This window comes from Urocitellus parryii, chromosome 4 (genome assembly GCF_045843805.1).
Source record: "Urocitellus parryii isolate mUroPar1 chromosome 4, mUroPar1.hap1, whole genome shotgun sequence".
NCBI classification, from domain to species: domain Eukaryota; kingdom Metazoa; phylum Chordata; class Mammalia; order Rodentia; family Sciuridae; genus Urocitellus; species Urocitellus parryii.
In genome coordinates this window covers 79,211,538-79,224,615 of record NC_135534.1, presented here as the reverse complement: position 1 = coordinate 79,224,615, position 13,078 = coordinate 79,211,538, and the positions used below count along the sequence as shown (strand labels likewise).

Below are 13,078 nucleotides of genomic sequence, written 5' to 3'. Positions count from 1 at the left end.
GAATTCTGCTGTCATATATAACAAATTAGAATAAATAAAAAAGAATGAAATTGAGACCTCACTGCAAGAGGACTGTTTCTTACCTCTGACACTATTCAGCATGCCCAGGATTCCAGTGATGTACCCTGAACTGAGCTCCTGGTTTACTGGCTGAGGCATTTGAATTTGCAACAACACAGTTCTGTAAAAAATGCCAGAATTTTTCCATTTGGGTTTAATTTGTTATATTTTTTTATTCTAAACTCCTGGAGATATGAGAAATGTTATGGCTTTTGTAAGCTTAATTTATACCAAAATATAATGCCTTCATTCTTCTCTGACATTATCCAACTTCTAAAATTATTGAATATCATTTCCTTCCTGTATTTCTCAATGGACCTTGGAAAATACAAAGATCCTGGGTATGTTACAGAAAGCAGAAAGTTTAGCCTTTGGGAATTCAGTCCACATAAGTCAACAATGACGTAGTCATTGATTACTAAAGGGGAATGTTCCTTGGATCAGAGATGTTAATCATCTTTGCCTATGGAAGGGATCAAGTATAGCATTGCACCCCTGATCCTGAGGGTTCTCTAGCAACCCTTCCACTCTGTGTTCTCCCTATACCTAGAGCATGTAGGATCTGGATATTGCGACCATGGTGAAGAACTCCCACCCTCATCCCGCTTCCCATCCTTAGGGAATGTTTCTTTGTGTGTATGTTTGTGTGTGTTTGTGTTTGTTTGTTTGTTTATTTTCACCTTCCTCTTCTCAAAACTATGGGTTCCTTGAGGTGCCTGTGAACAAATCTCTTTTTATGTTTAGGTGGGGCTGGAGAGGATAATGCAAATGGGTGACACAAAGCCCAGAATGAATAAGTATATTTAAATTCTTCCACATAAGAAGGAAATTTGTGAATCAAATAACCTATTACCTCACAGCTTGTTTTCAGATAAATTGTTAACTAGCCACAAAGAATGATGTTAATAATTCAAAATATATCTTCACTATCAACAAGAAAACAAATTTCTCAAAAAGCAGAGATCAAAGTGTAAAAATACCTTTTCTATATGCTTTTCTCTTTTTTTTAGAGAGAGAGAGAGAGAGAGAGAGAGAGAAAGAGAGAGAGAGAATTTTAATATTTATTTTTTAGATTTTGGCAGACACAACATCTTTGCTTGTAGTTGGTGCTGAGGATGGAACCCGGGCCGCACGCATGCCAGGGGAGCACGCTACTGCTTGAGCCACATCCCCAGCCCTCTATATGCTTTCAATTCCTGCAAGAAAAAAAAATAATGTTAATCAGGAGAATTCTGCCCTTCTGCTTCTTTAGTATTACTTATATGTTTTAATAAAGTATTTTTTTCTTATTTCCTTGTAAGTTGCAATCAGAGGTTTTGTTGATAAGAGTACCTAAAATTGCCCATGAGAGACATTTTTGGTGTGCACCGAGAGTGAGGGAGCTCAGAATGAAGTTGTGAACTGAGGTGATGGGACCCAGGAACCCAGTGTCACTCATTTAATAGTCTTATTCTCAAGGAGAAGTCTGACCAAATTGGCAACAATTTAAACCAAACAGGGAATCACATAAAGGCAGAAAGCATGGGAATTGGTTACAAATTCTGCAACTTTGCTTAGGCATGGATGAATTCTCAGTGTCTTCAGAAATTGATTTCTGGTCAGACAACAGATGGTGGTAAATTAGGTAACATAATTTGATTAAAAAATGAACTTAATGTTCCCTTAGCCAGAGTTTTCTGTATGAATAGTCTCCTGGATACAGAGAAAAATATTTTATACTCTATTAGCTACTAAAAATATTCCCCAAGATTACCAGAAGGCACAGAAACAAGTGATTGACCCAATGTAGGGTTGGGTATGAAGGAGCACATGTCTCTCCACTGAGCATAGTGGTCTCTGCAAGCAACATTGCCCAAACAAGGATTCCTATCTCTGAGGATGGATCCTCTCTCCTCACCTGGAACAATGCCATTTAGGGTTTGTGTAACATCTCATTCAAATCTCTCTACATTTCCTTTAGCCTTTCCCTCTTTGGGGTATTCTGATTTCACTGTCCCTGAGTTGTTAAAAAAATTTCCTTTGCTTCTCAGTCTAGTGTCACCAGTTAAAATTGCTCTTCCTCAAGAAGAAAATGGTGGATCATCTGATATTGAACTTGGATCATGTTCTTCCTTAAAGGCACCTAGTCCTGCAGAGATATTCATTTAAAAGGATTAGATGTCCTTATTCCCAAAGAAATGATGAGTTCATTTTTTTCCTTAGAATTATCAAGATAATAATTCATGGATTAAAAGAGAGGACCCAGACATAAGCACAGACATCTAAAATCAACTGATTGTTGGTAAAAGTACCAAAATCAAATATTGTGTGTTTTTAATTATATGAAGGTTTGTTTTTTTCATATAGTATTCCTCTCTGAACAGTTCTTGAGAGAACAACAGAATATATAAATTTCATAAGGTGAATGCTGAATAAATGATTTTTTTTTGTAGCAGAGGTTGAACACAGGGGTACTTCACTACTGAGCCACATTTGTGACTAGGTTTCACAAATGTGCTCAGAATGTTTAATAAATTATTTATTTATTTATTTATTTATTTTTGTAGCAGGGATTGAACCCAGGGGTACTTCACTACTGAGTCACATTTGTGAATGGGTTTCACACATGTGCTCAGAGCCTTGCTAATTTGTGGAGGCTAGCTTTGTAATTGCAATGCTCCTACCTCTATCTCCAAGCTGCTAGGGATTACAGGTGTGTGCCACTCACCAGGCATGACAGAAAAGACTCAGGCTGAGCTTATTAGTAGAGTACTGAATCTAGGGATCAGTGGGTTCTGGTGGAACTGAGTATAATTCATTTCCACCACCACTAAAAGAATGATAAAAAAAGGTCTCATAAGTTTTAAACATCGTGATGAGGCCTAATTATCTCACCTAAGGCATATTTTAGTGGAAGAGTTGATGACAAAATTTAAGTAAAAAACGGTAAGCCCATATCCCATATATATAGTAATTTCTCCATATAATAGAGTGCGTCCTCAAAGAAAAGTAACAGTTTAATGTATTTGGAAATATAACTTTTTAAAATTATATTTCTCATCTGCAGCTCTTCCAATCATAAATTGGAGATTATGTTTCCATTGCCATCCCTCACTGTTTTCTAAGTCATTACAAAATTACATTGTTGACACTGTTTTTTTTTTTTAATGCGGTTATAAATCACTCAAAATATAGTTTCTGTGGGGGGTGGGGCTTCTAAAAATCATGCAGTTCACATATCCTTTCTGATCTGTTAAAAAGAGAATGCTGAACACATGTGATACAAAAAGGCTAAAAATGAGATTCGTTTTCCAATTCAAAGTAACTGTGTGCCCCCTAGCGTTCAGTTTCCGCAACTGCCAAGGCTACTCTTTCAAAATCGCTCTTCCACCCTGGGTTCCAAAATCAGTCGTGCTTGGGCATATGGATACATTCACATCCATTGTCTTATCGTTATGTTTCTAGTGATCAAATGCAATCACCAAACGGATGTCCATGGTCTACAAATTTAAATAAAAATCTCCACATGCAAGCAAGATTTATAAGGTGGCCAATTTCAGGACACTCTGAAGGCTGTCCCTATGTATGACATAAGACTTCAGCTTCTTCTGAGAAATCTTATGAAGGTGGAATGGCTTTGTTATCCCAGAAGTGCCAGATTCCATCCACTGTGAGGTGTGTGAGCAAATCCATTTCCTCCTTAACACAACACATAGCCTTTTCAGTTTAACCCTCCAAACACATTTCTGGTCATCACCCTCTTGCTCCACATTTGAATAACCTCAACCTCCTTCCTCTAGGTGGTCCTCTTGGAACAGCAGCTCAGATTCCACCTCAGTCTTAACCGTGCTTCTATTTTTACCTCTATTCTCGAGTATGGGGCATAACAGTCACCTGGCAGAGCAGTGGGGGGCGCCACAGGGAACAGGAGAAACCAAAGGTGAGGTGTGGTTGCCTTCTCCCTTGGAACAAAATGCAACCACTTTGAACCAGCACGTTTTTCTTCATTGGATGTGGATTTGTAAGAAAGTGAACAGACTTGCTTAGTTGAGGAGGGCTCAGGGATCTGACTGACTGCCAAGACAAAAATCTGCATCCCATCTTCAACACTTCTCAGTTGTCTGCAATTCTGTCTCAATGGGTCTACTCATGGTGCTGGGCCACCCACCTGGGAAACCCTTTTTCATCTTGCATACCACCAAGATTGTATAACTGTTGAACCAACAGCACATATCAGGAAGGAGCCTTTAAACCCAGGGACCTTTCAGGGACTTTCAGATCCAGCCCATAGAAGATTATGAATCTGGAAATCTCCTATTACTTGACCTTTATTAAAATTATTTATTAGCATTTTCTTACCTTGTTAGCTGCATTTTGGGAAGTATTCTTAATGCTACACTGGTATTGCTTGATATGACTTTTATTGGTTAATTAATCCACTCTTTCACTCCATTTGTATCATGTATTACCTCCTAAGAATTGCATTTTGGATGATAAGAATATGGTAGTACTACCCTTCTGATCTTGAAATTTAGAGTCCAGGGGCAATAAGTAAATATCAATTTGATGAACATTTGCACAGGTTTGATAAAAAAAAAAAGTACATTAAAGACATAGTTTGTATACTACAGAGCAATAGTAACAAAAACAGCATGGTACTGATACCAAAACAGCAGGGTGGGCAAATGGTACAGAATAGAGGACACAGAGACTAATCCACAAAGTTACAACTATCTTATATTTGATAAAGGGGCTAAAAGCATGCAATGGAGGAAGGATAGCATCTTCAACAAATGGTGCTGGGAAAACTGGAAATCCATATGCAACAAAATGAAACTGAATCCCCTTCTCTTGCCATGCACAAAAGTTAACTCAAAATGGATCAAGGAGCTTGATATCAAATCAGAGACTCTGCATCTGATAGAAGAAAAAGTTGGCTCCGATCTACATATTGTGGGGTTGGGCTCCAAATTCCTTAATAGGACACCCATAGCACAAGAGTTAATAACAAGAATCAACAAATGGGACTTACTTAAACTAAAAAGTTTTTTTTTCTCAGCAAGAGAAACAATAAGAGAGGTAAATAGTGAGCCTACATCATGGGAACAAATTTTTACTCCTCACACTTCAGATGGAGCCCTAATATCCAGAGTATACAAAGAACTCAAAAAATTAGACAATAAGAAAACAAATAACCCAATCAACAAATAGGCCAAGGACATGAACAAACACTTCTCAGAGGAGGACATAAAATCAATCAACAAGTACATGAAGAAATGCTCACCATCTCTAGCAGTCATAGAAATGCAAATCAAAACCACCCTAAGATACCATCATACTCCAGTAAGATTGGCAGCCATTCTGAAGTCAAACAACAACAAGTGCTGGTGAGAATGTGGGGAAAAGGGTACTCTTGCACATTGCTGGTGGGACTGCAAATTGGTGTGGCCAATTTGGAAAGCAGTATGGAGATTCCTGGGAAAGCTGGGAATGGAACCACCATTTGACCCAGCTATTGCACTTCTCGGACTATTCCCTGAAGACCTTAAAAGAGCATACTACAGGGCTACTGCCACATCGATGTTCATACCAGCACAATTCACAATAGCTAGACTATGGAACCAACCCAGATGCCCTTCAATAGATGAATGCATAAAAAAATGTGGCATTTATACACAATGGAGTATTACACAGCATTAAAGAATGACAAAATCATGGAATTTGCAGGGAAATGGATGGCATTACAACAGATAATGCTAAGTGAAGCTAGCCAATCTCTAAAAAACAAATGCCAAATGTCTTCTTTGATATAAGGAGAGCAACTAAGAACAGATCAGGGAGGAAGAGCAGGAGGAAAAGATTAACATTAAACAGAGACATGAGGTGGGAGGGAAAGAGAGAGAAAAGGGAAATTGCATGGAAATGGAAGGAGACCCTCATTGTTATACAAAATGACATGTAAGAGGTTGTGAGTGGAATGGGAAAAAAAGCAAGGAGAGAAATGAATTACAGTAGATGGGGTAGAGAGAGAAGATGGGAGGGAAGGGGAGGGGGATAGTAGAGGATAGGAAAGGTAGCAGAATACAATAGTTACTAATATAGCATTATGTAAAACTGTGGATGTGTAACTGATGTGATTCTGCAATCTGTATTTGGGGTAAAAATGGGGCTTCATAACCCACTTGAATCTAATGTATAAAATATGTCAAGAGCTTTGTAATGTTTTGAACAACCAATAAAAAAATAAAAAATAAAGACATAGTTTGCATTGTTCATGAGCCTTGAAAGTTTTATACTAAGTGAGAGAAGATACAAAAACAACACATATCCATTTTCATGAACTTTTTGAAATACACAAATCCATAAAAACCTAAACAGTTAAGAGAATTCCAGGTAGTGCGAAGTGGGAATGAGTGGGAAGTTAATGTTAATAGGTATTGAATTTCTTTGAAGGGACTGAAAAATAACCTCAAATCATGTAATGGTGGTTTCACAACACTTTATTAAAATAAAATTGAATGAACAAATTTATAAATTCAATGTGGTTATCACAATTTATGGCCATAAAATGATTATCCTTCCTTAAGTTAAAACAGACCCCCAGACATCATGTTTAGGCATGTAACATAACATGAGAAACTCCCAAGAACACAGTTTCTTCAGACTTGGGCACTGACCAATTAATTATCATAGTTTTTTGAATTTTCTCAGTTTTTTCTTTCATTTTTAAAAACTTATTTTTCTTTTTATTTCTCATTACTCTGGATGAACACAGAGACTCACACAAGTTAGGAAAGTGCTCTACTACTGGCCTTCGACTGTCCTTTGACACCCATTTTTATCTCTCTTTAAATGTCCATTCTGTCCTCAAAACTTGTGGTCCTCCTGTCACAGCTTCCTGTGTAGCAAGGATTAAGGGCATGTAAAACCATGCCTAGGAATACCTCAATTTTAAGGAGAACCAAAGACAAGAAAAGGAGTTAGAGGGGATGTGAAAGAGAAAGAAAAGAAACTGTAAATGAGGGAACCTCGGCAAACATCATAGAAGCTCAGAGTTTCATTTTCATAATCAAGAAATACTCCATCTCGACCTGCAGGCCTTTGTAAATACTGAATTACAGATTGGGAGTTGGTGGAGAGAATACAGTGATTGTTCCTCTTCGAGGAAAATAAGACAAAACCTTTCTTACCTTCAAAACTGTCACTTGTAAAATCTTTACACACACCTATAATCCAGTTGGAGGTGTTCCCCACATCCACCTCCCAATAGTGTTTACCAGAGTTAAAGGCCTCAACACCCCATATAACATAACTCTCCAGTGTCTGGGGATTTTCAGTTGCACCATCAACTCCAAATATCCTATTTCTAACTTCATCAGGAAGACTCATATAAGTCCATTGTGTACTGCAAAAAAAAAAAAAAAAAAAAAAAGAAAGAAAGAAAGAAAGAAATCAGATCAGTAAATGGTGTCTGCATGCCTTGGGCAAAGATTATCTACCTAATCAATCTCTTTATTGACTCCTCCTTAAAGAAACTCTAGAGTAGAGAGATTTCAAACTCAATCATGTATGAAGAATGGTTCCTATGCCCTCATTAGCACCCAGAAATCTTTAAATTATCTTGGCAATCAAAAGAAAACTGAAGTTATTCTGTGCTGTATGAAGGGTGATTTAATATCTACTTTTGGATGGTTTGTTTCAGAAAAAAACCCAAAGGTCCTTTTTTTCTTTAGTAGAAATCTCTTCTTGAGTTGTTTTTAATACCATTAATAAGTAGACATCACTTTGCTATGATTGTGCCTGCTTCATTATAACACATCAAATAATTTGAGGGAAAGCAACCATCTGTACCCTTTACTGAAAAGAATCTCTGACTTACATTATCTACTGAGACCATGCATTCAATTAAAGTTGGATTTCAGCCTTCTGATATCTAGACCTCTCCTCTAGTGGGGCACAAACATGTCTGGGTCATGTACAAAGATCACTTACCTTTCAGTTGGTTTGAGATCCATCTGATGGTATTAAAATTGTTCCATTTATGGCAAATTCAGTCATTTTTGGTTCATTAAAAACTTATATTTTATAAATAGAAATTATTACTTGCTCATTGCACATCATAAATGCACTTGGAATATATAATAGATTGAAAACCACAAATATCATATTTAAATCTTCAAAATTAGAATAAACTGAAATAGCACAAAATATTGATGGCTGCTCTGAGAAGTAAGCATTGCATTGTTTAATAGCCACAAAACGCCAATAATATTCCTTCTCTTGTACTGTCTGTATCAGAAATAAAATATGTATCTGAATTACAAGTTAACCAATGTGGTCTTGATCACTGTATTATGACTAGACAGGAAAAGAAGATATAAGTGTTTTCTTTTCAAAAAACTAAAAATGGAAAGCATCTTTTTGAGGAACCTACTAAAATAATTAATCCTGAATGCCAGAGGGCCTACTCCTGTTAGGGTATATAAACAAGTCAAGATGGCCCCTGGCAAAATGCCAGAGGGATTGGTTTCTGAAGTAAGGCCAGTGAGCTATTAAGTGTGGAGATTCCTTATTGGTTGACTGCTGTATCTAGTTTATGTTAATTAAGATAAGCTGTGTGGAATGTATATATACCCCTCCTGTCCTACAATAAATGGCTCCCACTCCTGTTGTATCAATGTACACAAGTTGCGCGTCACTCACCCTTCCCCCCCCCCACCCCCCCCACCCCGGGTTATTTTGCTGCAGCCAGACTGCTGCACACTCCTACCTCGGAACTTGTTCAGCATATCCAAGATTCCAGTGATGTGTAATGAAGACAGCTCTGGGTTCACTGGCTGGAGCTTCTGCATCTCCAGCAACTCCATTCTGTAAAGAATGACATCAGTTACACTTTCAAACCAAAGATCAAACACAAAATCATTACAAAATTACCACTTTTAATCCAAGATATTGTAGAAATTGCTCATGTTGGTGAATTAGGAATACATTTTATTCAACAATCTTGGGATTGTATAAAACTTTTTTTTTCTAAATCAGATGTACTAATATCCAGTCTTTATTTTCTCAAACATTATCCAACTTTAAAAAATTGATTGTCATCCCCTCCCTGTATTTCTGAATCAACCTTGGGAAATGCAAAGATCCTGGATATCTTACAGAAAGCAGATTGTTCAACCTTTGGGACTTTGGTCCACAGAGGTCACCAATGATACAGTCATTGTTTTATAAATGGGAAAGATCCTTGAGCCAGCAACTTTGATCATCTCTGCCCATGGAGGGAATCTAGTACAGCCTGGTAGCACTGATCCTGAGGGGTCTCAGGCAGCCCTTCCCCTCTGAAAAGGGGCTTTGCCATGATGAAACAGGATCTGGTCATTGTTACTGATGGTAATGAAGCCCTCCTCTTTTTCCCTCCTAGGGAGTATTAGTCTTTCCTATCTTGTTTATATTCTACCTCACTAGAATTCAATTCTTTTGTGTGATACCTTATGAAAATCTCCTTTGTCAGGTTTATTGGGACTGGGCTGGAGTCCATAGAAGGAATGGGTGCAACAAAGCCCAGAACACCAAATCATAGGTATAGTTGAATTCAGCAAAAAAAAAAAAAAGTCATTTTTGAGACCAAGAAACATATTACCTCAAAAGCTTCTTTTCAAAAAAAAATATTAAATATCTAGGGACAAAAATGTTAATAACTGAAAACAAAAATTTATCTTCTTCAAGATAAAAACAAGTTTCTCATAAACTAGAGATTACTACATAAAACTTACCTTTCAAATATGTCCCCTAAGTCCTAAAAGGAAAAAAGAAAGAGATAATATTAATAAAGTGAACACTGTTTTTCTGCATTCTGTCTGGTACTTTGTTGTCTCTCTCTCTCTCTCTCTCTCTCTGTGTGTGTGTGTGTGTGTGTGTGTGTGTGTGTGTATGTGTGTATGAGTGTTTATGTGTGTGTGTAACATTTTTTTCTCTGAGTAATCACGTTAGACCATGTTAAAACCAAAGCCAAAATTAAATGTGAAAGACAGCCTTGGTGTGCATTGAGAAGGATGGAGCTTACAAAGGATCTGTGCACTGATGCAACAGGATCTAGTTTCCAGTGTCACTCGACTCCTGTCTTAGTTCCCAATACAGATTTGACCATCTCTGAAAATTAAAACTAAACAGTGACCTATTTGAAAAATAGTGCATTGTAACTGATTAACAAACTCTGTAAATCTTGTGTAGAGAGGGGCAAAGCCTCAGCTGCTTTTGGGCAGGAAAACAGAGTGTGATAATGGAGTTGGGAAACATAAACCGAATATTTCATCAACAAAATTAACTTTCCTATGATCACTGAGTTTTGGATAATTCGCTGTGGGTATCATAGTCTTATTGATACAAGAATTTTGTCTTGATTACCTTCTAAATGACTTACAGTCTCTCAAGATTAACAGAATATACAGAGACAAGTGATTGGATAATGATGGGTGTAAAGGATCTCCTGTCACTCAGCTCAGCACAGTGGGGTCTGCAGACAACATTGCCCAGACAAGAATTCCTCTCTCTCAGGAAGAACCCACCTTGGTCACCTGGAGCAACTCCATGTCAGATTTGTGGCACAACTCCATCAGCTCTCTGTACATTTCCTTCAGCTGTTCTCTGTGTTGGGCCATTCTGATCGCACTGTCTCTGAGTTGCTGTAAAATTTCCTGTGCTTCTCTTTCTAGTGTCTCCAGTTGAAATCTCTCCTCTTCAAGGAGAAACTGATGCATCATTTGATATTGAACTTTGATCATGTTCATCCTTAAAATGACATAGTCCTGCAGATATATTCATTAAAACAAGATTACATTCAAAAGAAAATGTAAAACTTCAAATATTATTGTCTTAGCATCAAGCAAGTACTTCATATGCTTTCCACCTGATGCCTGCAAAGTGTCTTAAATATCTACTAGTACTGTCTACTGGACTTTCTGATTCTTGTCTCTCTCCTGATTAAATCAAGATCTCTGCAGGATCCAAGCCTATCTCCCTATGATGCCACTTCAGTGTTCTTAATGAATTATTTCTTCTTTACCTCAATCTTCAATTTTATTTTTTTTCCTTTGTCTGATTCTTCTACATATTTTAACATATTTTTATACACACTGTTTTGTGAATTTAAAAAATACTCCACTTTGCCCATAGCTGAAAATCTATTTCTCTTCTGACTCTAGAATGAAGACTGTCTTATTCTCAGTGTCTGGGAAGATTTATCCAAATCTCCAGAGCTGTACAAGAGATAACAGTCATGCCTCATTCACCCTATATACTAGTATTCTTCACACTAGTTTGTGTTGGCCACTACATTTGTAATATTACTGGATGTCACTGCCTTGTCTGAGAGGAAAACACTATCCTTCAATGTTAGCTCCAATTCAGCTGATAGCATCATTTTAATTTGCATAAAAATAAAACCTTTTCAAACTTACCACAAAAGACTCAGATTTTCTAATTTCTTTATTTAGATTATCTTGCATCTCCTGAGTCTTTTGCCATAAAGGATCCATTTTCTTTACAATTTTCTTCTGCAAAATTACCATAGGCTTTAGTGATTGGGAAGACAGTCTTGTAGGTTTCATCTTTTGTGTGCTAGAATAAAGCAGTGTTTGGGAGAACAGTAATCTTGAATTTTAAAGAGTCAATTTTTACAAAATAGTCCAAATTCATTTTACTATTGGGTAAAGTAGAAGAAAAAATAAGATTTTTAAAAGAGTCCATAAATGATACAGTCCATTTTCTGAGAAAGCAGTTTTTATATAGTCTCACTATAAAAGGGTTTAGGCTTCAGTAACAGAAGTTCATGTTCCTAGTGCTAGCCATCTGCTGTACTGCTGCCCAATTTCACACATTTAGACAATATATTTACATTTTAATTTGTTTTTTAGTACTGGATACTGAAAAAAAATTTTCACACAAAGTAGTCAATAATTTACCTCTCCACTATATCCCAGCCCTTTAAAAAAAGAAAAGAAGGAGAGTGTCTTGCTAAGCTGCCCAAGTTGGCCGCAAACCTAGCATCCTCCTGCCCCAGTTTGCTGAAGAGCTAGAAGTATTGGCATAGCCACCATGCCCTGTTTTTTGGACAATATTTCTAGAGGAAATTCCCTTCATGAGCATTCAACTTATTTATGATTTTAGTGTCAAATTGATCAGCATTTATACAGCACATTTTCACGGAAACATCACCACCTCTACATCTTCATGCTTATCTGCCTCATTATCAGGAGTCTTCATCTTTCTCTTTGATCTGGACCCTCAGGTTCTAGGGTACATCACTCACCCTGTTCTCCTCCGCCACGCAATCCGTGTGTTCAGGTGATTCAGAGCAGGGTGCAGAGAGCAGGCTCTTGTCCACCTTGCAGAAGAGCCCCTTTGTCTCCCCATTTCTCCTGCAGAGCTGCTCCCCAGAGCTGCTGACAGAGGGAGGTCTGGCCTGTCTGGCAAGAGAGGCCAGCTTCTTGATGACAGTGTTGGTCCTGTAGTCTGTCTTCTCAACTATTTCTCTACAATGAGGGCAGCACCTGGGTGTTTGGGCTTCATCCCAGCAGAAGTAGAGGCAGGGTTGGCATAAGGTGTGTCTACAGTCAATGGTGACAGGTTCTAAGAAGTAATTCATGCAAATGGAGCATGTGAGTGCACTCTGGAAGTCTTGCAAGGCATGAGAATCCATGTTTCTGAAACCAAAAATATAGAGGGTGGACCAAGAGGAAAGACTGAGAAAAGTTATCCTTCTGTCTTGATGAGAAAATTACAATTATAAAAGGGTTTTGGTAACTGCTTTTTCAGTTGAATCATGCATAATCTTTCTAATAACCTCCTCCAATAGAAATCTAGATATAAAAAATATGGACAGGTTGAGTTTCTTCTATAACACAAATGGCAAAATGAAATGAGCATGATATGGATTTTTTAAAAACCAACTTTCTCATTAATTTGGGCAAGTTTAATACTGGCACAAAGAAAGTTTAGGATGATTTCAGACTTGCTTACATTAGGTGTTTGCTCTGGATAC

The 13,078-nt window shown here is 37.5% G+C and overlaps 1 protein-coding gene across 1 annotated transcript; it reads right to left on the bottom strand.

Annotated features, from left to right (window-relative positions):
• Positions 1–6,990: 6,990 nt before the first annotated feature.
• On the bottom strand, positions 6,991–12,736 carry LOC144254290 (tripartite motif-containing protein 64-like). Its single transcript, XM_077797300.1, has 6 exons — positions 12,347–12,736; positions 11,496–11,591; positions 10,605–10,844; positions 9,813–9,835; positions 8,794–8,907; positions 6,991–7,444 (listed from the first exon to the last, which is right to left on the bottom strand). The coding sequence occupies exons 1-6, from the start codon at positions 12,734–12,736 to the stop codon at positions 6,991–6,993; spliced, it is 1,317 nt and encodes a 438-aa protein (XP_077653426.1).
• Positions 12,737–13,078: the final 342 nt, after the last annotated feature.

Coding starts and splice junctions, on each gene's coding strand:
- LOC144254290 (XM_077797300.1), bottom strand. CDS start 12,736: ATGGATTCTCATGCCTTGCAAGACTTCCAGAGTGCACTCACATGCTCC. Junction 10,845..11,495: donor GAAAATCTGAGTCTTTTGTG/GTAAGTTTGAAA, acceptor ATATATCTGCAG/GACTATGTCATTTTAAGGAT. Junction 7,445..8,793: donor CGAGGTAGGAGTGTGCAGCA/GTCTGGCTGCAG, acceptor TTTTTTTTGCAG/TACACAATGGACTTATATGA.